General features: G+C 45.5%; 1 protein-coding gene across 5 annotated transcripts in view; it reads right to left on the bottom strand.

The window, feature by feature from the left end:
* The window catches only part of Magi1 (membrane associated guanylate kinase, WW and PDZ domain containing 1), a 614,610-nt gene extending 601,195 nt beyond the window's left edge, over positions 1-13,415 (bottom strand). For all 5 annotated transcript variants that reach the window (XM_077795606.1, XM_077795607.1, XM_077795604.1 and 2 more), the window contains exon 1: positions 13,103-13,415. In XM_077795606.1, coding sequence (XP_077651732.1) covers positions 13,103-13,415 — 313 coding nt within the window. The remainder of the gene's footprint in view (positions 1-13,102) is intronic.
* Positions 13,416-26,745: the final 13,330 nt, after the last annotated feature.

The raw sequence follows: 26,745 nt of genomic DNA, 5'->3' as shown, positions 1-26,745 counted from the left end.
ACCACGATTTCTTGATCCATTCATCTGTTGATGGCACCTGGGTTGATTGCATAATTTGGCCATTGTGAATTGTGCTGCTAATTAACACTGAAGGAACTGTCTCATTATAACCTGCTGATCTTAGTTCTTTTGGATAATACTGAGGAGTGGGATCCCTTGGTCATATGGTGGTTCCATTCCCAGTTTTCTGAGGAGTCTCCACACTGCTTTCCAGAGTGGTTGTACTCATTTACAGCCCCACCGGCACAGTGTATGAGTGTACCTTGTTCTCCACATCCTCACCAACATGTATTGTTACTGTTCTTGTTTATTGCCCGGAATAAGATGAGATCTTGTGTAGTTTTGATTTGCCTTTCCCTGAAGGCTAGAGATGTTGAACATCTTTTCATATATCTGTTGGCCATTTGTATTTCCTCTTTTGAGAAGTTCCTATTTCAACTGAAAACAATTTAATGCTCATAATCAAAGCATGATTTAACATATTACCAGATGACCAAAAATAGATCCTACAGCCATCAAAATGGCCCATATGCAGTATTTTTAAAAGTCTATGAGGGGCTGGGGTAGTGGCTCAGTGGAAGAGCGCTTGCTTAGTACATGAGGCACGGGGTTCAAGCCTCAGCACCACATAAAAATAAATACATAAAATAAAGCCATTTTTAAAAAAGATTTTTTTAAAAAGTACACTGGGCATAGTCACGCACGCCTGTAATCCTAGGGGCTCAGGAGGCTGAGACAGGAGGATCATGAGTTCAAAGTCAGTCTCAGCAAAAGCAAGGTAGTAAGCCACTCAGTGAGACCCTGTCTCTAAATAAAATAGGGCTGGGGACGTGAAGTAGTTCAGTGCCCCCGAGTTCAATCCCCAGTAACCAAATAAAAAGAAAGAAACAGAAAAGAATCCATGATATAAGGCAAAAAGAAAAATCCCAGCAAAATAGCAAGTACTACATAATCCTATTTTCATAAGAAAGCGAAACCTACCAATATATATGCAACTGTATGGATGGATGGATGGATAAAAATACAGTGTTAACACATGCATTTCTCTGGGGTGGGATTATGGGCAATGTGTGTATGTTTTCTTTTCATATTAACATCTTTTTGTATTCTACACATTGTTTATATGCCAAAAACGGTTTAAATTTCATTAGAGATATTATTTAAAAAAAAAAAAAAAAACTAGGAAAGAACAGACCAACTGCAGATAGTGAGTGATGGTCTTACAAGGTCACAATTCTATTTGAGTTTTTAAAAGATTAGAAACCAAAATTTGCATGCATATGCTTTTTATTTTAAAAAAAAAAAATGCTCCAACACCAGAAGGGAGGGAATTTTTTTTTTTTTTTAACAACTTGATCTTGAGCTTTGAATTCTTAACCAAGTCACACAGAACTTCAACAGGCTGATAGTCAGAGGAGGAAATGAACACACTCCCCCTATCAGATGTAAATTCCAAAGGCTCGCCAAGAATCCAGGTGGAAAGAGAGGAACTCCACTGAAATCAGGCCAACGTGGCACCTCCCGTGGCCGCATTTCATAAGCAAGAGGCTCAACCCCTGCACACATCTGGCCAGAATAAGGGCCCGCCGAAGACCTCCAACACAATTAATTCAATATTTTCTCCACAGTTCAGAATGCTACGACTGGCAGACAACCATCTTCTATCATCACGGAAAAGTCAGACATATGGCTAAGTATATTTCATGTGCCTTAAAAATAAAATGTGGATTTTTCTAGCCAACAAGATCTTAGGCAAGAATTTTTTTTTTTTAATGTAAAAAATAATGCCTACTCGTTACCCTCCAAAGGATTCGACTCCACAGCTATTTCTTGAGCACCTACAGAAGGCAGAGATGACACCATACAGAAAACAGGGGTACCGCCTTGAAGAAGCACATGATCCAGGACGGAAGACTGTCACGCCAATTTGCAATGGCAAGGCACTCTTGTGGCTCTTGGAGGAATCGTGTGCATGCAAAATAAGAGCACCCCGCAGTGTTGGTGAAATAGATCAGCAAAGAACAGAAGAAGGAGGCAAATAAGCAGAATTGTTTGAAAATATGTAGTAGCACATTCTGTTTTCTAGCTGGTAAACACTCAGGGATTCCTCTTTCAATTCCTAGGAGCTTCTAGACTGGGGTCACCAGGCTCCTGTCTAAAACAGACGCCTCCACAGTGACTCCCACAGTATTTAGGATTCCAGTTTGGGGGGGTCAAGTATAAAGGGCTCCAGGCAATGGGGGAGGGGGGGGTGTCAAGACATTTCTACGGTGAAAACCCAAGATAAGAATTTTGGAACCAGGTGACTGTTTGAATCTCTCCTTTATCAGCCGTCTGGATGAATAACTTGGCCTTTACAGCTAATTTTCTCGCAGCTGAAATGAGAATAAGATCCTCTACCCAGGCAAACCCTTTAACCCAAATCTCAGGGACAGGTCGAAAGATCAATCAATAACTCCTACTTACAGCCAGGCATGGTGGCGGTAATAATTCATACTTACAGCCAGGTGGGTGTAATCCCATCGGCTCAGGAGGCTGAGGCAGGAGGATGGCAAGTTCAAGGCCAGCCTCAGCTACTTATCGAGGCCCTAAGCAATTTAGTGAGACCCTGTCTCAAAGGAAAAAACAAAAAGGGCTGGGGAATGTGGCTCCGTGGTTAAGCACCCCTGGGTTCAATCCCTACTATAAAAATAAATAAACCAACAAAGAAATAAATAGTGCTTACAATGGTTAACCCACCACCCCTCATTCAGATTCCCAGGCTAACCATGAAGTGGCACCTTAAGGCAGGATTTCTCAACCTCACCCTTCATGAAATTGGAGGCTGGCTAATTCTCTGTTGTAAGACTGAGCTGTACATTATAGGAGGTTACCATGTTTGGATAGGAGGTCTCCCCCAAAAGCCCCTGTCAGTGCAGGACTATTTAGAGGTGAGATGACTGGATGATTGAGAGCTGTGACCGAATCAGCCCATCCTAGTTGGTAGGGACTGACTGGGTGGTTAACTGTAGGTGGTGACACAGTGGGTGGAGGAGGAGGGTCACTGGGCATGTGCCCTGAAAGGGTACATCATCCTCGAAGCCCCTTCCCCCTCTTTCTCTGCTTCCTGACCCCACCGTGAGCTGGACCCCCTGGACACCATGATGTCCAGCCTCCCCTCCAGCCCAGAGCAACGCAACTTCCTCAGTCTGTGGACTGAGACCTCTGAAACCGTGAGCCTGAGATAAACTCTTCCTCTATGTCGTTCTTCTTGGTATTTTGGTCCCAGTGATGGAAAAACTGACGAAGACCGATGTTCAGCGCATCTCCGACCCATTGAGTAGACGCCAGTCGCATCCCAGTCACTGATTGTGACAACCCAAAATGTCTCCAGACATGGCCAAATGCTCCCAGGGGGTGGACCAAAGTGCTCCCTCTGGAGAACCTCCGCTTCCGCAGAGCTCGCTCCTGTGTCGCCCCTTCTCAGCTAAAACGGGTCACGATGGCCATCATGCAGGCAGCTCATGGGCCGAGCAGAGCGTGGAGTGTTCTAGACCCAGCATCTGGATCGGTGGCCACCATCACCGCAGAAGGTCACGGCTGCTCTCATTTTCACCTGGGAGAACCGATGTTCTGCAAGTTCACCTGCCCACGGTCACTCAACGGGAGGGAGACCAGGTGACTGGCTCCAAACCAGAAAGCCCCACTGCCTCCCAGACATGTTTAGCATAAGAGCCCAGACGTGGTACCAGGAAAAGAGAAGATATTGGAGTCACACTCCCAAAGGTCATCCATGCCGAGACTGGCCGACCTGGAATACCCAAGAAATAAGGAGACCCACTGGCCCTCCTTCCACATTTCATCACCATCTGGGAGCTAAGGACAACTATTAGAAACAATTCATCACCTGTGACGAGGTGGGCTTACACCTCCACCCACGCGTGGTGGGACTCCACAGGCGTCCTTCCAACCTGAGTAAACCAATCCAGGTGGAGCCGTTTAAAAAGACAGCATTTGATATTTGAAAAATGTTCAATCTCACTAGCAATTAAAGAAAGGCACATGAAAGCTACACCGAGATTTCATCTCCCTCCAGTAAGAGGGGCAATTATCAAGAACACAAGTAACTGTAAATGATGGTGAGGGATGTGGGGGGAAAGGTACATTCAGATATGGCTGGTGGGACTGCACGTTGGTGAAACCACTCTGGAAAGCAGTCTGGAGATTCTTCAGGAAATCTGGAATGGAACCACCATTGGAACACCAGTTTGACCACCCATTATCCCACCCCTCCGTTCATACTCAAAGGACTTCAAATCAGCATAGTACAGTGAAGCAGCCACGTCAAAGTTGATAGCTGCTCAATTCACAATAGCCGAGCTCTGGAGCCAACCTAGGTGCCCTTCAACAGATGAGTGGATTAAGAAAGTTTGGTGTTGGGGCTGGGGATGTGGCTCAAGCGGTAGCGCGCTCGCCTGGCATGCATGCGGCCCGGGTTCAATCCTCAGCACCACATACAAAGATGTTGTGTCCGCCAAATACTAAAAATAAATAAATAAATATTAAAAAAAAAAAGAAAGTTTGGTGTTTATACACAGAAGAACATTACTCAGCCATAAAGAAAAATGAAATTATGACATTTGCCAGTACATGGATGGATCTGGAGAGTCTCTTGCTAAGTGAAATAAGAAAACCCCCCAAAACCAAAGGCTGAATGTTCCCTCTGACATGCAGATGCTGACTCACAATGGAGGGGGGCAGTGTTCACTGGATTGGAGGGTGGGGACAGAGAGGAGGGATGAGAATAGGAAAGATAGTGGAAATGAATCAGACATCAGTTTCCTATATTCATCTATGAACACACGACCAGGGAAACTCCACATCAAGTCCAACCACAAGAATGGGATCCTAATTAGAATAAGTTAGACTCCATGTATGAATAATATGTGAAAATACATTCTACTATCATGTATAACTAAAAAGAACAAATAAAAAATTTTTTTTAAAAAAAGACAGCATTTGAATCATGCAAGAAAAAAAAATGAGGGCTTTTCCTAGACTACAAGAGCTTTCCAGAGAAGGGTGTACCACCATCTGCATCTCCAAGAGCTTGCTTGCTCTCCCCAAGTGCTTTCAGGCAGGAAACACTCAAAATAACAGAAGCCACGCTTTCTTGGGCACTTGCTTTGTGCCAGGCCCCATGCCCTGTGCTTTACTTAAATCTCTTTATTTTAATTCTCCATCAACCCTAGAAAGTAGGTTGTGGGTATCATCTCCATGTTCAGAAGGTGAAATCACGGTGCACACAGGGAAGTCTCCTACCCAGGTTACCCAGCTAGTCGAGGGAAATGCCTCCTTTCCATGCTACCCATCCTGGGCCTAAAATCTGAATTTACAACATGTCGATGAATTGCTGGCTGTGGATTATTTTATCAGCAGCCCGACAGTCCTGTTAATTCTGTATACAGCAATAACTTTGAGACATGGCTTATGATCAGGGCATCATTGCCTCTGATTGCACCAGCCTGCCACTGTCCATACAGAGAGCCCCGAGTCTTGTTCCCTAACAAACTAAAAGATCAGACTCATTGTGAAGACATAGCCATGCCCTATTTCCAGCACACAATGCCTCTGTCTGCAGTAATAGTGAGCTTGATACCTTAGCCACGAGAATTTAATTGTCTTACATAACTCAATGTCACAACACTGGAGGCGGTGACAGAAAATGTCTACATAGCCAGGTGCAATGCTTGTGATCAAAGCAGCTCAGGAGGCTGAGGCAGGAGGATCATGAGTTCAAGACCAGCCTCGGCAATATTAGTAAGGCCCTGAGCAACTCACTGAGACCATGTTTCAAAATAAAAGATAAAAAGGGCTGGGGATGTGGCTCAGTGGGTAAGCACCCTGGGGTCCAATTTCCAGTACCAAAAAAAAAAAAGGGTGATGGGGGCAGACAGGACGGCAAGTGGACTGGGGTGGATGGCTGGGCTAGGAATGGCATGCTGTGCACAGGCCTATCCCAGAGTCGAGACTCCCAGGTCCCCATTTAAGTCAACAACATGGGCCCTTGTTACTGCCATTTCCCAAATCCACCTAACACCTAAACTCAGCACTGGGTTTTTCTTTTTTCTTTTTTTTTTTTTTTTTTTTTAGAGAGAGAGAGAATTTTTTAATATTTATTTTTTAGTTTTGGTGGACACAACATCTTTATTTGATTTTTATGTGGTGCTGAGGATTGAACCCAGCGCCCTGCACATGCCAGGCGCTACTGCTTGAGCCACATCTCCAGCCCCAGCACTAGGTTATTCTTAAGCCCAAAGACCTCTTCCAGGTTGAGACAAGGAGGATCGAGTTCAAAGCCAGCCTCAGCAATGGTGAGATGCAACTCAGGGAGACCCTGTCCCTAAATAAAATACAAAACAGGGCTGGGGATGGGGCTCAGTGGCCGAGTGCCCCTGAGTTCAATCCCCGTTACCCAAAAAAGAAAAAAAATGGGTATATGAAAAAGGAGAAATGATGTCGAAAACCTAGTTGTACTTGTCATCTGAACAGAAAGAAAGAATGGAAGATTCGTTCAAGTCTCCAACAAATTTTAGTGAGCACCTATTATCTGCTATTATTACTTTACGCCCTGGGAAACAGGGAAATTATAGAGATGTTTTTTATTTCCTTGGAACTGATATTCTAGTGGGAGCAGAAACAGACAAAAAAGAAAAAAAAAAGATCATGTGAGAGGCATGCAGGCACAAATGCATGTGAGGAGATGGTTCTGGACCCAAAGAGCCACCCCATAGGCAGTGAGTGGTGTGCCAGAGACCTCAGGCAACCTGGGGAGAACCAGTTACATGCTCTCTTCCCAACTCCAGCTCCATGCATGTGTCATACACCAAAAAACACTCTATAGTCATGTACATATAAAAAGAACAAAAAAAAAAACAATGTAAAATCAATGAAATTAATATAATACTTAAAATGTTCATCTTATGAATTACTTTATCAGAAAAAAAAAATCCTTGGGAAGAGGACACCATAAGGTCACTGAGGAGGTCAACGAAGTCCTCCTTAAAGACACACGAAGTCAAGGAGTCAATACTGTGACCATCTAGGGGGAAAGAGGAAGCAAGTCCAGCTCTTCACAGGAAACAACCCAGAAGGACAGGGCACTGTGACTTTAAAGGAGGTGGGGAAAGAGGGCTGGGAGCTGGACGTGGTGGTGTACACAGTGGCTCTGGAGGAGGTTGAGGCAGGAGGATCGCGAGTTCAAAGCCAGCCTCAGCAACTTAGGAGGCCCTAAGCAACTCAGGGAGACCCTGTCTCTAAATAAAATAGAAAAAGGGCTAGGGATGGGGCTCCGTGTCAGAGCGCTTGCCTAGCATGCACAAGGCCCTGGGTTCCATCCTCAGCACTGCAAAAATAAGAAGAATAAGTCCAATCAAAGGAGGGGAAAATATAACAGGACTATTTTGTGACAGAGCTGCTGTCACACAGTCCAACTGGTCAAAGCAAATATACAACACCAAAACAAAACACAGAAATGGACGCCAGTCAACTGCGTGTGGTCCTGACATCTTCCTGCAGTAAAAGAAGGGTCTGGCAACCCTGTCTGGGCTTTGAAATTGGGTCCTATTTATTGTCTCCATCCTGCCTTTCTTTTTTTAAAGTGCGGGGACCATTTCAGTTCCTGAGTAATTTGCAAAACCGCAAAATTCATCTACAAAAATATGAAAGTGTGACCTGTAATATACCCAATTGGGAAACTCCAATCACACCATTTTGGAGTCTGGGTTATTCGTGGAAGCACAGCATTTCATGAGCGCAAAGTAGCCAGAAAGAGACCCACCCACTTATTTTGGGCTTAAAGAAACTCAGGCCCTCAAAGAGTGACTTGCCAGGTGACAGCATGCTCTGGATCCCAGGCCACCTGCCTCAACTGCAGGCTACAGCTTAGGGCCTGGGTACTTAAACCTGAGCAAGCTCCAGCAATACCTCTGGGCTCCACCCCTCGAGATTCTGGACCAGCCACAGCTGCTGAGAGGGGAGGAGATTTGCAAATCTCCCCCAGGTAAAAGCTAATGCCACTTGGTCCGGGGAATGCACGACCAGAACCAAATGTCCCAGGAATGAAGAGCAAGAGTTTGGGGTGAGACTCAGCTGAATTCCAGCTCTTTCTGCCACTTATGGTAGCACCCTTGAAACATTCACCCAGACACTCTGAAACTCAAGTTTCCAACATTTGAGTCCAGTTCAGTGAATTAAAGGACAGGCTGACCATAAAGCACTACCTTAGCAGAGCGCTTGACATATTCTGTTTTCTTTTTCTTTCTTATTTGGTGATGGGAGGGCTTCACAGGGCTTTTGCACACGCCAAGCACACCTTGGTCAGACATATTTTAATGTAAGAGCTTTAAAAAGGTGAGCTACATTCTATACCAAAGTTTTCCTAATTACATGTTCCCGCCTATCCACAGGAGAAAGGCCAAAATTCAAAAGACAAACAAGATCAAAGATTGGCAAATGCTTGGAACTAATGGCACATTAACAACAGCTTCTTTCATAGCAGTTGAACACCGTCAACATTACAAACGCCCACCAGAAAGCAAAAGGGGAACCCAAACTAGCCAATGTGTATAATGGAATACTACTCAGCAATGAAAAGAATCAAAGGCCAGGCACCATGGCACACACTTGTAACCCCAGTTATTTTGGAGGCTGAGGCAGGAGGATTGCAAGTTTAAGGCCAACCCCGGGCAACTTCGCAAGAGCCCGTCTCAAAATTTTTCAAAAATTTTAAATAGGACTGGAGATGTAGTCAGTTGTAAAGCACCCCTGGGGTCAATTACCAGCACTGCAAAAACAAAAATAAAGAATGATGCACAAAAATGTGAAATCTCCAAAATATTTTGTTGGGTTAAAAAAAAAAAAAAAGCCAGACAGAGCCGGACATGGTGGCACACACCTGCAATCCCAGAGGCTCAGGAGGCTGAGAAAGGAGGATAGAGACTCCAAAGCCAACCCTAAGCCTTAGCAACTTAGTGAGACCCTTTCTCTAAATGAAATATAAAAAAGAGCTAGGGATGTGGCTTGGTAGTGAAGGGCCCCTGAGTTCAATCCCTGGTACTCCCAGTCCAGTCCCTCCTCTCCTCAAAACAAAGCCAGACACAACAGAGTGCACACGACATGACTTCTCTTTTTATAAAATTGAAGAACAGAGAAATCTACGATAAAAGAAATCAAAGAGTCTTTAGTAGAAGGGATTAACTGGACAGAAACAGGAGGGAAATTTCTTGGGTAATGGAAATGTTCTTTATCTTGATTGCAGCGGTGACAACATGAACATATACATTTGTCAAAACTCATCAAATGAGACACATAAGATCTGTGCAAACTTGATTTAAACATTACACAATATACACATGTAATGAAACATCCTACAGTAACCATGAATACATGCAACTTGGATCTTTTGATGTATCCGTTAAAATTTTTTATGTATTAATTAAAATTTTAAAAAGACACTGGTACCGTGGTGGTGCATGCCTCCTACTTAAAAGGAGGAAACAGGAGGATCAGAAGTTCGAGGCCATCCTGGGCAATTTGGGGAGACCCCTGCTCAAAATTAAAAAAACACAAAGGGCTAGGGGTATGGTTCAGAAGTAGGCTGTGGCTAGATTCATGCCCAGGCATGCTCTACATGCAAAAAAATTTTTAAAGATTATTTTTTTTAAAACTGTGCAGCCAGGTATAGTGGCACACCCCTGTAAATCCCAGTAGCTTGGGAGGCTGAGCCAGGAGGATCACGAGTTCAAAGCCAGCCTCAGCAACTTAGAGAGGCCCTAAGCAACTCAGCGAGACCCTGTCTCTAAATACAATATAGAATAAAGGGCTGGGGATGGGGCTCAGTGGTTAAGTGCCTCTGGGTTCAATCCCTGGTACAAAAAAAAAAAAAAAAGTTGGGCATCTTACTATAGTAAAATGATACCTTAATGCAAATTCAAAACAACATGTATATATATAAAACACACACACACACACACACACACATATATATATATATACATATGTTTTTAAAGGTATTTTGTGACAAAGGACTGACACAAGATGAACAACTCCAGCCCAGAAGGTTCATTTAGTTTGATTTCCCCCACAGCCCAGTCCTGCTTGGTAGAATACCATTTGCTATGGACTATTTTGGTCCATGCATCTTTCCAGAGAACTGCCATGAAATAGAATCTTCTCCCACAAGACAACCATGACATTTCCATACTGACAGTGCCCACAGTGACCCCTGTCCCTGGGAGAGGCTAACTCACACAGAAGGAACATTTTGCTTTACTGTGTACCAAGAATGAGCCTCCCTCCTCGGACGAAGATGCTGTAAATGAGGCAGAACTCTGTCATGTGATTAAAATCACATTCTCACCGTGAAGGAGGGAATGGAGGCTGGGCGGAATGGTTTCCAGGGCCACCTTTTACTGTGATGAAGTCCTCCCATGAGCTGGCTCTGCCCAGGTGATTATTACAAGAAGTTGCTGTCACACTGTCATGGGACCCAGGCTATTCAAGTCTCAACAGTCAGCATCTTTTTTCTATCAACACAAATAGGTTCAAAAACCAAGCGCGATGGCTCACGCCTGTCATATCCCAGTGGCTGGGGAGGCTGAGGCAGGAGGATCCTGAGTTCAAAGCCAGCCTCAGCAATTTAGCGAGGCCCTAAGCAACTCAGGGAGACCCTGTCTCTAAATAAAATACAAAACAGCACTGGGGATGGGGCTCAGCGGTTGAGTGCCCCTGAGTTCAGTCCCTGGTACCCACCCACCCCCCCCCAAAAAAAAATAGGTTCAAAAGCATGCAAACAATTACCCCTGCTGTCCACATCCCTGTGCACTAAGAATAGTCTAGAGCAAAGGACATTAACACTCGGGAACACTGCAGTTTCCTTCAAACCCAGAGGTGTCTGATCCTAAACCTTCTCCATAATCTCACCCAACTTTCCTAAATTCCATGAATGAGACAGCCCTGGGCCCAAGCCTCCAACCCTCTGATTACTTGTGGAAGGGTGTGGCTCACCCACAAGCATCTTGCACACTGCAAATGAATCCCAATTCAGTACCCATTATACACCACCACTGGATGGGCAGGAACCCCAGCCCATTCATCCTCTGCCCTTACTCCAAAATGGCCCTGAACTGAGATCTGCAGCTGTTCCCATAAAAATGCCTGACACAGTATTTTCTCTAAAGTTCCCTCAGGTCATCTTCATCCATTAACTGGCATTAAATTCATAATCCAGGCTCCCAGATAGATAAATAAATAACTGCTCAAATTCAACTCAAACATGAAAATAATAGCTAATCTTTATTGAGCACTTACTATGTATCAGCACTGTCCTGGGCATGTTCCCCTCATTAGCTTATGTAATAATACCCACAAGCTGGTTTACAGATAAGAACCTAAGAATATATCATGGGGCAAGGCAAGGGGACCTTGGCAAAAAGAGAGATGTGTCAATGAAGTTGTTGGGTCTTTTCCCTTCAGTGAATCCACCACCTGTATAGAAATGAGGATCAAACTCGAGGTTCACAGTTAAAACACACACACACACACACACACACACACACACACACACACACACAATATCTGCTCATCTTTGCAGAATGGTGGAGGACTTCCTGGAGGAGGTGTCCAGGTGGAAGATTAGGACATAAATGACACTTTTCCATTAAATTCAGCCCTCAAAGCTACCAAAAGGCCAGGCTTACCAGCACACCCCCACCCATCCCCTCCTCCTCCTCCTCCTCATCTGGAAGAGGCCTGTTTCTAGAAAGGACCAGCTCAGCCCAGCCCTCCTTTCTTTTGACACATTCCTGCAGCTGCGGGCCTTCCTATGGAAACATATGGAAACTTTTCACCACATTCAGCTCCACCACCTCCTTTGGTGCTTTCATTGAGAACCTGCCTCACAGTGCTGAGCTGCACCGGGCTCCCTGTCAAGACTTCAGTCCTTCTCACATGGGTAACAGGGGACAGTCCTTGCCTAGACCACTCTGAGATGTAAGGGACCTACCACCACCACCAGCAGCAAATGCATCTTTTGAAGCGGCCTTTCCTCCTGTACCGACTTCTGATAGAGGAATTTGCTTTCCTTACCTCCTCAAAATCAGCACACACACACACACACCCCAGCCCCTAAGTACCGTCCCCAATCCCTCCCTCCTCCTCCGAGCTTAAAGCTCTGTCAACAAGGGAACAGCTTCTGATGGTTGTGTGACCTTGGATAAGTCGCCTAACTAATGTCAGTCCTGGTTTCCTTATTGGTAATAGGGGTTTTATTTAAAAAAAAAAAAAAGTGGATCTTAGAACTGCGAATTAGAATGAGATGTGCAAATCGAGCATTTTACAGAGAGTCTCGCACTAGTCAACTGTCAATGAACAACTGTGATCATCATCATCAATCATGAGGACGGTGACGGTGGCCTTGGTAAACTTGGACTAGATTGGCGCTCAGAGCGAAACCCTCCTCCCCTCCCCCCACACCGCGGTGGAGACACATGCGTCATCCAGCTGTGGGGTGAATGCAGGCTCTGCACCGGGGGTTCAGGAATCTCCCGGAGGTCACAATAGCCCCCCTGGAGGGGATTCAGGAGGAAGCTAGTTTTCTGATTGAAGAGATCCAAGAAATCGTAGCCCCTCTCCTTCCAGACACCCAATCACCAGGTCTAGAAACTGATTTCGTGGAGCAAGAATGGCCAAAAGCTACTCGCGCCGCATCACTCCCCCCCCCCCAAGAAGCCGGGGACGCGTCCACCACTGCCCCTGACTCAGTTCCCCAAGTCCCCTTCAGGCTCAGTCGAAGCTGGCTGAGATAACAGGTTGACCAATCGGGCCCGGGAAACATCTCCCCGCTCCCTTGCGCAAATGCAGCCCGTACCCAAACGCAGGTGGGCAAACGACCCACAACCAGGCAAGAACTTTAGCTATCGCCACCACCGGGGCGCACGGCCTCAACTTCTCTCTGCTGCGCTCCCGAGAAGGAAAGCGGGAAGTCGGGGTGGTGGGGGCACCCCACAAGCCTCCCCTCTTCTCTGGGGTGCGCCCCCCCACACAAGGGCACGCCCCGTCTTACCTGGTCTGACGGCTTTGAAGGTGACGGCCTCCTGGCAACTGTCGATGACCCCCAGCACGTCATAGCGGGGCAGACCGGACACCCGGATCCCCTGCACCTCCAGAAGCAGCTCTCCTTCGCTCAGCTTCGGGCCCTCGCCACCGCCGGGGAGCCCCGCCACCTCGGTGGCCGCCACCGCTCCAACATATGGAAACTCCCCGTTCTCCGCGCCCCCCAGCACCGTCACCCCCAGCTCGCCCTGAGGTCCCCGCTTCACGGTGCATTCGTGAACCCTGCTAGTCCAGTGGTTCTTTTTCTGGATCACTTTCGACATGATGAGTTGAAACCCCTCCTCCTCCAAAAAACAGAAAATAATAAGAGTAAAAATGAGACAGGTGCCCCCCACAGCACAAGCCCCCAAGTCTCCTCGGGTTCATAGGAGAAACAGCTCTCCTCCAAATCACTCCGCGGGAGAGCCCCTGGGCAGCCTCGCTCCCCTGCACACCCTCGCGCACTCAAGCCATCATCATAAAACAAACTTTCTGGGCTCCTCCGCGAGCCCTGCACAGGCGCCCGCGAGCTTTGTTTGCATTCCGGTGCCTCTCGGTCCACGTTCCGGCGCCCGATCGCGCTCTCCCGGGCCAGAGTCCACTCTGCGCCTCTCCGAGGATTTTTTTTTTTTTCCTTCCTCTCTTCCTTTCTTTCTTGCCTTTTTAGAAAACGCGGCGCCTCCTCTTTGCTTCCCGCCCGGCTCGCCACTCCTCGCTGGCGGGCTGTTCCAGAGGACGAGGGAAGCCCTTCCAGCCAGTTGCTGGGAGCCCTGGAGACGCGGCTGCGGGGCGGGGGTGGAGGGGACCGGAGGGAAGTGCCCGCGGCCCCTTTAAGCAGATACAAAGGCTCGACTTGTTTTGTTACAGTTCATTCTATTCCGCGCCGCGGAGCTCGGCGGCCCGGCGAGAGGAGACGCGCGCGCATGCGCCCCGCGGCCGCCTGCCGGCCCGCCGGCCCCGCCCCTCCACCCCGCAGCCAGAGATTCCTACGTGCTTCCCGTTGGGTCCTAAGACCGACCCCCACGAGAAGCCCGCTTGGCCCCTTTTTCCGACACCCCTCTATTTCCTCCTCCTTTTCTTGCAAACCAATCGACTGGGCAAGTGGCTTTGGGGAAGAGGGAGGCGCGTAGTGTTTTACCCCAACTCGCGGACCCAGGCGGTGTGTCTTTGGGGACAGGTGGGGGTTGGGGAGGCTCGCACACTCTCCCTGGCGCACACTCACGCACACAAGCACGCCCTCGCGCCAGCCCCAAGCCTCCTGGACGCCCTCGGCCAGTGGCTGGCCACGCTGTCGGTCACCAGCCCGGCTTGTCCACCGCCTCCGCCACATTTCCCTCTAAAACCTGGGACCGATTTGGAGGCGCGCTGCTCCCCGCCTCCCCTGCGCCCAATGGGCACGGGGGTTCAGGCGCCGGATCTGGGCGGGTGTCCTGCGACCCTGGGAAGGGGGACGGTGGGTTCCCCAGAACCCCCCAACTGAGATCCCGGTGCGCTTCAAAGGCGCCCACACGCACAAACACCCTCATCCTTAAACTTTGGGCCAACTTTTTAGGACCTGGGCAAACTAAGAGGGGGAGAGAAGCCAAAGGCCAGCGTGGTCTTCGACCTAAGGTACCCATCTAGCTTTTCCACTGTCCTTCCTGCAAAGACTGCGGCCGCCGGTTCTCTGCCCTGGGCTCAAGTTCCTGGTGGAGCCCGAAAGCCTTCGAACTTAAGGGACAGCGAATAAAGATCCCCACGGGTATGGGACGTGCGCCCGCGTCCTAGCGCCCGCAGGGGTGTGGGCGCGGCGGCCACCTCTCGGAATCCGCGGCCCCGGGGTCCCTACGGCGCCAGCGCCGCCCACAGGCGGGGTGGAGAGCGCCTGTGCCCGCCTGGCTGGGGACAGGAAGACCAACTCCACACCAAGTCGGCTGTCCCCTCCACCTGCGGAGAGTGGGATGCCACAGCGGTGTGATGGGGTGGAGGGCTGGGCTCTGGCGATCGCGACTTTGAACTAGTTCCGTGACCTCTCGGAGCCTTCACTTCCAGAGGGCCATAAATGACAGAGTTCTTGGGAGAACACTTGCAAAGTGAACACTTACAAAGTGGCATATAACTACAGAAACTCATAGTTTCTGTAGTTATATGCCACCAGTAACATTGGGGAAGAGAAATAGGACGTTTTCGCGGTAGATGGTGACAATAATTCATCTTTTCCTTTCTAGAATTTAAAAAATATAACCATACATTTATTTTTATTTTATTATTTTTATTTGATTGACTGATTGATTTGCACTGGGAATTGAATCCGAGGGCACTTACCACTGAGCCACAACCCCAGCCCTTTTTATTTCTTATTTTGAGACTGGGTCTCACGAAGTTGTGGAGGCTAGCCTTGAACTTGCGATCCTTCTTCCCCAGCCTCTGGAATAAATGGAATTAAAGGCATGAACCCTGCCTGGCCTTATTGTCTGTTGTCTATATCCATCTATTGGGCTCAACCCTGACTGGATCAAATGAGGAGGGCCGTCAAAGGTAAAATCCAGCAATTGAAAACTCAAGGATGGAACCTACCATCTAGATTTTTAAGTGGTGCTGCTATACAATATGGAGGACCACAGGTTCAGTATCTTGATTCCTGAGCATTTTGTGTCATAGGCCCATTTAGAGCCTGGGACGCATCTCTGTGGAGCATGCACTCCATGAGGGCAGGGAACTTGGCAGAGTTTGGCTTACTGATGTAACTCACTGCTCACATGTTGCTCAAATGAATTCTACCACACACACACACACACACACACACACACACACACACACAAAATACATCGTGCATACCACATTTAGAGAGGAGTCTCAGATTCCTGTACAAATCACTAGTAAGCTGGACCTTTTGTGTTTCCCCGTCTTACTATTCTATATTCCAACTACATCCCATCAATTGCAAAAATCTCCTACCTACCTAAAATTGTGAGTTCCACATGACTCTCACCACCACCTAGGCAGTCTTGGTGATGAACACAACCAGGTGGCTTGTGACTCCACCTGCTACAGCAACATCTACCATCCACGACTCCTTGCAGCAGCTGAGGAGGGAACAGGATTTAGAACTTAGCATACTTCTAATTATATTTTTAAATTAATTTATTTCTTTTGCAGTGCTGGGGATCAAGCCCACGGCTTTGCACATACTAGGCAAGCCCCCTTCCACTGAGAAATACCCACAGCTTATGCTTCAAGTTTCAAATGTGGAAAAGAAATGTCTGAGGGGACAGACTGCAGGATGGGAAGGGGAAGAGAGACATATTATAATCAAGGAAAATTAGAGAAATAATTGGAACCTTCAAAACAGCCCATTTCCAGGTTCTAGAAGCTTAGGGTGTTCCTTCTGACACTTCCTGTCTACTGTGTTTCATCTACACTCATTCCTGTGTCCCAGAGCAGAAGCAACTGCAAGACAATCATGTATGTGTCTTCTATCCAACCTTGAAATCTCATCTTGCCCGGGCACAGTGGCACACACTTGTAATCCCAGTGACTTGGGAGACTGTGGCAGGAGGATCGAAAGTTCAAAGCCCGCCTCAGCACTTAGCGAGACCCTAAGCAACTCAGTGAGACCCTGTCTCTAAATAAAATAGAAAAAGAGGCTGGGGACGGGGCTTAGATGTTAAGTGCCCCTGAGCCCCATCCCCAGCCCTATTTTGTATTTTATTTAGAGACAGGGTCTCACTGAGTTGCTTAGGGTCTCGCTAAGTGCTGAGGCTGGCTTTGAACCTGCGATCCTCCCGGCTCATCCTCCTGAGCTGCTGGGATTACATGTGTTATTGGATGTAGTCACCACAATCATGTGGTGTAAGCCTTACCAGGAAGAATCTTCATTTTACCACTGAGCAAAGGGAAGTTTGGAAACTCAAGAAACTTGCCCAAGAGCTTAACAGTAATAAAGCCAGAATATAAACCCAGGGGCACAACCCAAAGCCCACGCTTAGAATGCTGCACCTTGAGAGGTTGTAACCATGTAACAGAATTAGGAAACAGCATTTTTTTGTGTGTGGGGGAAGGGCCTGGAATCGGCCACATAGTGCATACACAATAATTTAGTCACCGTCCCATGTCTTCCTTTTAGTATGATGGAAGATAGCATTCCACTCTGGAACACAATGTCCTGTTTCCCATCTTGGGACTCTGAGACTTTGAAGTTCAAATAATTTATGGACAAATAAAGAGGATTAATTTGCAAACATTTCTGCACAGTTGGAAGATCCAGGGCTGCAGCACAGGTACTGAGCTAAACAAAATTATATTGTTGCAAACATCAACAAGGAACTCTTTCATCTTTCTTTCTTTCTTCCTTGTTTTTGTTTTTTGGCAGTGCTAGAGATTGAAACCAGGGACTGTACATGCTAGACAAGTGCTCTCCACCACTACAAGCTACTACCTTCTTTGCTCCCCCTCTTTTTTTTTTTTTTTTTTTTGGTACTGGAGATTGAACCCAGGGTTGCTCTACCACTGAGTTACATCCCTAGACCTTTGTATTTTTTGCTTTCAATTGGGGTCTCACCATACTGAAGCTGGCCTCAAATTTGTGATCCTCCTGCCTCAGCCTCCTGAGTACTAGAATTATATTACAACGCCCAGCTCATACAAGTTTCAAAAGGTGAAAATTATCTCCTGCCCTGGAACAGTGAGCCCTGTAGCAATCATTTGAGGAGAACTTATAAGCTCCTCCCTTATTACACAGTTGTTTGTGTTTGGTTTTAGTACTGGGATTGGACCCATGGGCATGACTTCCCTGGCCCTTTTAATTTTTTATTTTGAGACAAGGTCTTGCTATGTTGCTTCGGGCCTCACTAAATTACTGAGGCTGGCATTGAAATTGCCTTCCTCCTTCCTCAGACACCCCAAGTCTCCGGGATTTCGGGTGTGCACCACCATGCCCAACAACAATGAACTCCTAATAAACACAGTAAGCTTAGATGAGAAGTCAGCTGTAACAATAAACTCTCAATCAAATTGAGATCTTACTTTTCATAGAACTAGTTCTATTTGAAGGAAGGAGAAAATGCATGCATATGAAATGTCCTTTTCTTCAATTTCTCCCAAATTGATTTCTTTCCCAAGTTTTCTAGTTGTGATGAAAGAAAGTTATAATTTCAGTCTACAGTGGCATGTTACTTCATTTCTCTAAAAATATGAGGATGTGAAATTCGTTGGTCAGTTATGGGAAAAGGAGGGACATATAAGTTGGTTACTTTTTAATTCCTGAAGAATGCAATCAAGAGGCAAACATTAGCCGGGTACAGTGGCACATGCCAGTAATCCCAGTGGATGGGGAGGCTGAGGCAGGAGGATCAAAAGTTTAAACCCAGTCTTGGCAACTTAGCAAGGCCCTAAGCAACTCAGGGAGACCCTGTCTCTAAATAAAATACAAAAGAGGACTGGGGATGGGGCTCAGAGGTAAAATGCCCCGGGTTCAATCATATATAAATACACACACACACACACACACACACACACACACACACACACCCCTAATGAGATTGCTATTATCTTGCACATAGGAAATTCACACTTTCTTGAGAATGGACCTTTGTATATCTCTTTTATTCCATCAGTCACAAACTCTGCAAAAATACAGTAGTTTGAACAATATGGTAGATGCTCAAGTAGTAATGGATTTTATTATCAAAGGATTGTGGTGGCCCACTCCTGTAATCCCAGCAGCTTAGGAGGCTGAGGCAGGAGGATCGTGAGCTCAAAGCCAGCCTCAGCAAGTTAGCAAGGCCCTAAGCAACTCAGTGAGACCCTGTCTCTAAATAAAATATAAAAAGGGCTGGGGATGGGGCTCAGTGGTTAAGCTCCCTGGGTTCAATCCCTAGCACACACACAAAAATATGTATATGTATGGGTGTATATATATGTATATACATACATATGCATATATAAAACATTACCCTATATAACTGGCAAGACCAGAGGTGAAACTAGTGTTCAGCATCTTCTGGTTGAAGAGGTCCAAGTGATGTTCTTAGGTTTCTTCGTCTCTTAGATCCCCTTTCCTATTGTTCTTCTCATCCTCTCCCACTCCTACCTGAGAAGACAACCACGAACAGCATCCACAATCCATGCTTGGCAACCCCAGCAGAAAGGAGATTTTCACTAACAGGAGAGAAAAGCAGTCAGAGAAATTTTAGTCTCTGCTAAAGCAATTTCAGTTGTTGAGAATGGAAGTACTGACTGCTCTTCAGGGTTTTTAACAAATGAGCATGAGTCCAAAATCAGGGGCTGGAGATGTAGCTCAGAGGTAGAACAAGTACCTGGCATGGGTGAGCGTCTAGGTCAATCCCCAACATCCCCCCAAACCCTCAGCTGTGTGACTGAGCCAGGCAGAGTGTGTGTGGACTTGGGACTCCTTGGGGAAACTTCACGCAGGTGAGTTCCTCTGCACACTCTTAATTGCCTTTTCTGCAACTAAAAGTTCCCCCCAAAATCAAATGCAGTGGGAGTTTGATTTCAGTCAAAGCTGCAGTGGTTGGCCCATATTTTTGTAGATATTTTAAAGATATCCTGAAGCCATCAACATTGCAGTATTAAACCCTTTACAATGGAAACCAGTGGAGTATTATGCTTATTGAGTACACATGGCTTGTTCAACCACAGACCATCGATTTCAAATGTTCTCCAGTGAGCCTTGAGTTTCTCTGAGGCTAAGTTGAAGAAGAGAATTATCTGTTGCAAGATGGACCGTGACAGTTGAATGTCGGGTAGATGAGTTTTATTCATTCACTCTTTCATTTATTCAAAGGCAATTGATTAAATACTGATTTTGTCAATTCCTGGTCAAGACTGATGCCAAATAACTAAAACACACATTCTTTTTCCTCATGAAGGAAGCCTACCTCAGAGAAGAAAGAAACCGTGTTTAGAAAGTTCTAAGGGAAACCTTAGGGTATCCTAGAAGACCTCTCATTAGGAAGGACTGTAATTCGTAAACAGAGCTTCAGAAAATAAAGGTACCATTGTTAGGAGAATTTCTGACCTCCTCCCCTCTGATTTATTTTAACGGTATTTGAAGAAGTGAAAGGTGAAGTCCAGTTTTATGATCACATAATGGTACTTGAAGGTGTGTTTTATGGGAAAATTCATAGAGGTCTCAGATGGTGAGAGTCACCCTCAGATGTGAAAGTCACCCCCAGCATGAATATATGATTCCATAAAGCTCTATCTTGCCGTGAAGCCAATCTCACCAACAGAAGGTGAGGTTTGGGAAAATGACTCAGGACCATGAAGCAACCTGGCATCTGAGCAACCTCATTCCATGAGCTGTGCCATCTTTGGAAAATTCTTCCTCACCCAATTATGTAGCTGAATGCATGAGGACCCCCAAACCATACTACTCACTACTCCAGATTTAGCACATTCCTGGAATTTTAAACTCATTTTTATGAAGTGTTACTCAGGTAAGGAGAAGCTTGGCCAAACCCAGAGTGGTTGTGAGCAATTGTGTTGTATCTCAGGGAGTCATGCCCAAATTTGGAGTCTTTGTATCCTGAACATTCCTGACACTCCTGGCTCAGGATCTCAGCCTGCCCAAGTCGGAGTACTTAGAGGATTTTAAATGCAGCAGAGAACTGCTGAATAAGTCTGTGTTGGAAGATTCTGCAGTTTTTTTGTTTTTGGTTGTTGTTGGTTTTTGGTTTTTTTTTTTTTTTTTTTTTTTTTTTTTTTGTTGTTGTTGTTGTTTTTGGTACCAGGGATTGGCTCCACCACTGAGCCACATCCCCAGCTTTTTATTTTTATTTTTATTTTTTTTTTATTTTCGAGACAGGGTCTCACTGAGTTGCCTAGGGCCTTGCTAAGTTGCTGAGGCTGGCTTTGAACTTGAGATCCTCCTGCCTCGGCCTCCCGAGCTGCTGGGATGACAGGTGTGCGCCACTGCGCCTGGCTGCAGTTTTAATTACTAAGTTAGCCCTCTGCATTAGCGGATGCACAAGCTGGCATGTGCTTGGAAACATTTCTGCTTCCAGACTCACAGCATCTGCATTTTTCAGATGTTTGACCTTGATCTTCTGACCTTGCCTCTAGAACTCTGAGAGTGCCAGGACCATTCACAGCTGAGTGGTGGAAGCAAACACTAGACAGAGAGCGATGCTTTTTTTTCTTCTCTCCACTCGAATCCAGGGTTACCCTGTGTTAGTCTCAATTCACCTTCCTTCCGTTGTTCATTTTATTTTAACCTCTAGTCTCAGTATCAGTTTACTTTTTAAATTGACCGCATGAAACTGAAAACTTACAGCTATGCAATCCCTTGGCTAAGGCAGGCTGGCATTTCCTGACACTGCTCTCCAGATGGCTGAGGACCTCTCTAGGTGCATGTTTTTTCAAACTTTTATGATTGCTGTTCACAATAAGAAATGTATTTCCCATCAGTTCCCGTGCACACGTGCCCATACACAAGGAAACCGAGGTTCCGTGAAACCCCACTCATCTTTCTGCATGGGTGACAGCCCACGGACAGTCGATTCCTTCACCCGTCCCTGTATGACTCATCAGCTGGGGATGGTTTTCCATTTTTAAATGGATGAAACACATTGAAAGAAAAATAACATTTATGTGGAGACACATTTACCACATGGCATGCACTGCTATAAATCTTTGCATTTATTGTCTCATTAACTCTTTGCGATAATTTGTCCTTGTCTTAATCAAGATCGTGAGCATAATAGCAATGGTGGCTAGTTTCCTAGCAAGTGTCTGTTGTGCTGAGCATGCTGGTATATGCTTTATGTAGTGCATTTACGGAGTCCTTTCTGCTTTGGAAGTCAGGGAGTGTTAGCGTTCCTCTTTTACAGATGAGGAAACAGAGGATTGAAAAGCTACATAACTCGCACATGGTCACATACCTAGGAAATGTGCTTGGGATTTGATCCTAGTTTTCTCTGCTCTCAGACTGATGCTTTTGAGGATTGTTGACTTTAGTAGCTTCTTGCCCACCATCTGACACATAGCATGGATTTCATGTATATTTAAACAATGAATAAATGATATACATGTATGAATGAAGGATGCTGAGAAAATGAGTGTCTTCCCATGGATCCTGACAAGTTATGGGAACAAAGACAAACTAAGTGATTGCTCTGTGCTTTCAAAGCAAGCAAAGTAGCATCTCAGTTATTGAGTGTTTTCTATGTGCTAAGTATAATAACTTGATCCTTTTAATGACACACGAGGAGATAAATATTATCCCTGCTTTAGTAATGAAGAGACTGAGGTTCAGAGAGGTTAAGTACCTTGCATAAGATGACATAACCAATGTTCAGACCTGGTATGACTCAGAACATGTCCCTAACCTCTGTTCTAGGTACTTCTACTTATTAATTTCTGCTCTGACTGTAACATGATTCCATAGGCAAAATAAGCAATGTACCAGAACCTTCCTTAACAATGATTCTGTGCTCCAGTGGCTCATTTTTCTATCAAAAAATTCAAAACCCAAGGTGGAAGGTGTAATAGAGATAAGAGATACCTTCTAGTATGTTTTATATAGCGATTGTGTTAATAAATAGTGTCACATATTCTTTGCAATTCTCTGTGAATCTAAAACTGTTCTAAAAATTAAAAATTAGTTTAATAAATCACCATGAAGCCCGTGAAAAGATGTCCAACACCATTAGTCACTAGGGAAATGTAAATCACACCACAGTAAGATTCCACTGTACACCCACAAGGAAGGGTATTTTTTTTTAATGGAAAATAACAAATGTTGGTGAGGATCTAAAGAAGTTGGAATCCTTTTTTTTTACTGCAGGTGGGATTATAAAATGGTGTAGTTCCTGCAGAAAACCATTTGGCAGGTATACATATAGCAATGTCAAGGTATATATACCCTAAAGAATTGAAAACAGGTGTGTGAGAACAACTTGGGAGTGCTCACAGCAGCATCCTCTCAAGAATCCAAAGGTGGAGACAACCCACATGTCTTTCAGCAGAGAAGACGAAGGGTCTCCCTACAGTAGAACATTATTCACTTCTAAAAAGGAACCAAGTACTGATACAGGTGTTTTAGCAAGATTTTTCACTGCTGTGACCAAAAGACCTTTTAAGAACAATTTTAGAGGAGGAAAAGTTTATTTGGGGGCCAGGGTTTCAGAGGTCTCAGTCCATAGACAGCAGGCTCCATTCCTCGGGGCTCGAGGGGAGGCAGGACATCATGGAGGAAGAGTGTGGTGGAGGGAAGCAGCTCACAGGGTGATCAGAAAGCAGAGGGAGAGATCTCTGCTCAGCAAGGACAAAACATATACTCAAAGACATACCCCCAATGACCCACCTCCTCCAGCCACACCCTTCCTGCCTCCAGCCACCACCCAGTTAATCCCTATCAAGGGATTAAAGCACTAATTAGGTTAAGGCTCTCATAATCCAATCATTTCACCTCTAAACTCTCTTGCATTGTCTCCCACATGAGCTTTGGGAGGTCACCTCATATCTAAACCATAGCAGAGTGCTAAAACAGGAAATAACCAGTGTGGCATGATGGTGCATGCCTGTAATCCCAAAGGGAGGCTGAGGCAGGAGGATCACAAGTTTGAGGCCAGCCTCAGCAACTTTGTGAGCCTCTGTCTCAAAATAAAATAAAGAGGCTGGGGATGTGGCTGAGTGGTTTCCTGAATTTAATTCCCAGTACTGAAAAGTAACAACAAAAGCAAGAAAAAAAAAAAAGGAAAATCCATGAAAAAGATCATGTTAAGTGAAAGAAGGAAAACATAAAAAGGCTCCATATTGTAGTGACTCCATGTGTACGAAATGCCCGAATAGGCAAATCCAGAGAAATGGGAAATAGACTAGTGGCTGCCAAGACCTGGAGAAAGGGATGAGGAGGGAGGGTCCTGTTTAATATTTATGGGACTTCTTTTGGGAATGAGGAAGAGTCTCTGAAACTCGATAGTGATGATTGGTGTGGTGGTAGGAATTTACTAAATGCCACCGAACTGTGTACTTTAAGATGGTTAAAATGAGGGTTGGGGCTGGGGCTAGAGCTTGGTGGCTGTTTCCCTAGCATGCATATTAGTCCTTGGGTTTGATCCCCAGCACTGCAAGAATATAAAAAAAAAAGTGGGCAGGGTGCAGTGGAGCATGCCTGTGATCCCAACAACTCAGGAGGCTGAGGCAGGAGGATCACAAATTCAAGGCCAGTCTCTGCAACTTGGTGAGGCCCTAAGCAACTCAGCAAGTCCCCGTCTCTAAATAAAATACAGAATAGTGCCCCTGGATTCAATCCCCAGTAACAAAGAAAAAAGAAAGAAAGAAAAAAAGTGGGAGAGGGGCTGGGGATGTGGCTCAAGGTGATAGCGCGCTCATCTAGCATGCATGAGGCCCTGGGTTCGAGTCTCAGTACCACATAAAAAAAATAAAGATATTGTGTCCACCTAAAACTAAAAAATAAATATTAAAAAAAAAGGAAAAAGAAAGAAGTGGGAGAGGTTGTTAAAATGTTGAATTGCATTTCAAGTGAATTTTATCTCCACTTGAAAAAAAAACACTGTAACACCGTTAAAAAATATGATATACTAAAGCAATATAGAATGTGCTACACTATAATAAATAACATAAATAATGTGTACTATAACTGGCAATGATTAAAAAACATTACAGGAAATACCAACACCCAGGATGGCATCTTGATTGATAGCTTAGGCCTTTGTAACTGGCAGCTCTAGAACCAAATGACCAAATGCTGTCACATAATGGCAAGTTTTATAGCCTGTCTGAGCCCCTACTGTCTTCAGCCAGAAAATGAGCATGATTGCTCTTAGTTATCGCGGGATACTTTTTCTGTAGGTTGAAATTAATGATAATGGGGGCTAATGGATACTTCATTCTTTTCTTTTTTTTTTAAATGTGTGAATTGTTGCCAATCTTCAAAGGGATCATTGCATTAAAAGGGAAGTGATCTGGGTTTGGAGAAAGAACCATATTTTGAATGGCTTTAATCTCCTTATGAGGTTTCCTACATCCCAGGAGAAATATTCTCTGAGCAGCTCTTCAGTTTCTCAAGGAGTGCAGGCATCTACAATAACTCTCATGCAGGATTATGTTGAAATGTAGGCTAAATCGCTCTAACTGCGATTTCTGGATTGGTCCAAGTGTGAACAGTCATGGAATCTACCAGCTGATAGGAAAGGTTTTATTCGGAAGAAGCTTCTTCTTCTCCTTCCCTTCCCCTTGAGGACAAGCAGGCTGTCGCCATGCACACCAACACTGCTATTTCTTCTTGTCTTTGCATATGGCATCCTCCCAGGTGATTTATGGAGCAAATCCTGACACAGCTCCAGAAGAAACCGTCGTACTCCTTTTCTGTGTCATTTGTAACCAAAAGCCCAGATGAGAGGCAGAGGAGGTGCAAACCCCGGCTCAGGCCTCTATGCTCCCTATGTGCCGTCCCCCCACCCCCACCCCAACTCAGCCACGGCAAGAAGAGATCGAAACTTCTAGAACCCTGCCTTCTAACCTCTGCTCCTTTTCCTCCCTGCTTCTCCTGGGAGTTGAGGAACGCTGGAAAATAGCTTCGGGGTTTGGCTTCCAGTTGGTCAACCCCGATGCTAATTTCTCTATGGGACATTTTTAATCTCCATTCTTGGCAAGCAACTGCACAACTACAAAAGCTGCCAGCTGAGTGCAAATATGTTGAAGGGGGGAGGTGTGGGCAGTGGAGAGCTGGATGTCTGGGGAGTGAGGATTCAGCCAAGCTCCCATCCCTTCTCCTACATTCTCTCCACCAACTGTAAGAAAGTTTGACTGACACTTTACCCATTGGTGAAAATAAAAAGGAGCTGAAATCTTTCTTTCTTCTTTTTTTTTTTTTTTTTTTTTGGTATCAGGGATTGAGCCCAGGGGAACTTAACCACTGAGCCCCATCCCCAGCCCTTTTTCATATTTTATTTGGAGTCAGGGTCTCGCTGAGTTGCTCAGGGCCTCACTAAGTTGCTGAGGCTGGGTTTGAATCCGCGATCCTCCTGCCTCAGCCTCCTGAGCTGCTAAGTTTATAGGCCTGGGTCACTGTGCCTGGTTCTTATTTATTTATTTAATTTTATTTAATTATTTTATTTTATTTTTTTTTTTTGCAGATGAACAGAACACCTTTATTTTATTGATTTTTAATCTTTATTTATTTGTTTTTAATGCAGCTTTGAGGATTGAACCCCATGCCTCACATTTGCGAGGCAAAGTGCTCAGCCGCTGAGCTACCACCTCAGCCCCTGAAACCTCTTTCTAATTCTACATACCTGATGTATCTCCTCCAACCAGACTGGACACCCTGCATCTGTTTTAGCAGTACCTATACTTCCTCATTCAGGCATTCTTTCCTTCCAGAGCATTTATTGAGTACCTACTATGTGCCAGATAATTCAGTAAGCCTTATGTACCAATTCATGCTTTGGTTGAATAAACATTTACTATGCACCAAGGACATGCCAGGCACTGTTGGAGCTCCTGAAGAAAAAACATCATCAATGAAGTAGGCAAAGACTCTGTTCTCATTGAGCTGACATCCTCATGGGGCAATACACGAAGAGAAAAATCATCTTTGTAGACAGGGGCCATGGAGGGGAAAGGGGGATCAGGATGCTCAGGACA

Source organism: Urocitellus parryii, chromosome 3, assembly GCF_045843805.1.
Source record: "Urocitellus parryii isolate mUroPar1 chromosome 3, mUroPar1.hap1, whole genome shotgun sequence".
In the NCBI taxonomy this organism is placed as follows: Eukaryota; Metazoa; Chordata; class Mammalia; order Rodentia; family Sciuridae; genus Urocitellus; species Urocitellus parryii.
Note: the sequence above shows the minus strand (reverse complement) of the source record. Positions and strands in the feature narration are given on the sequence as shown.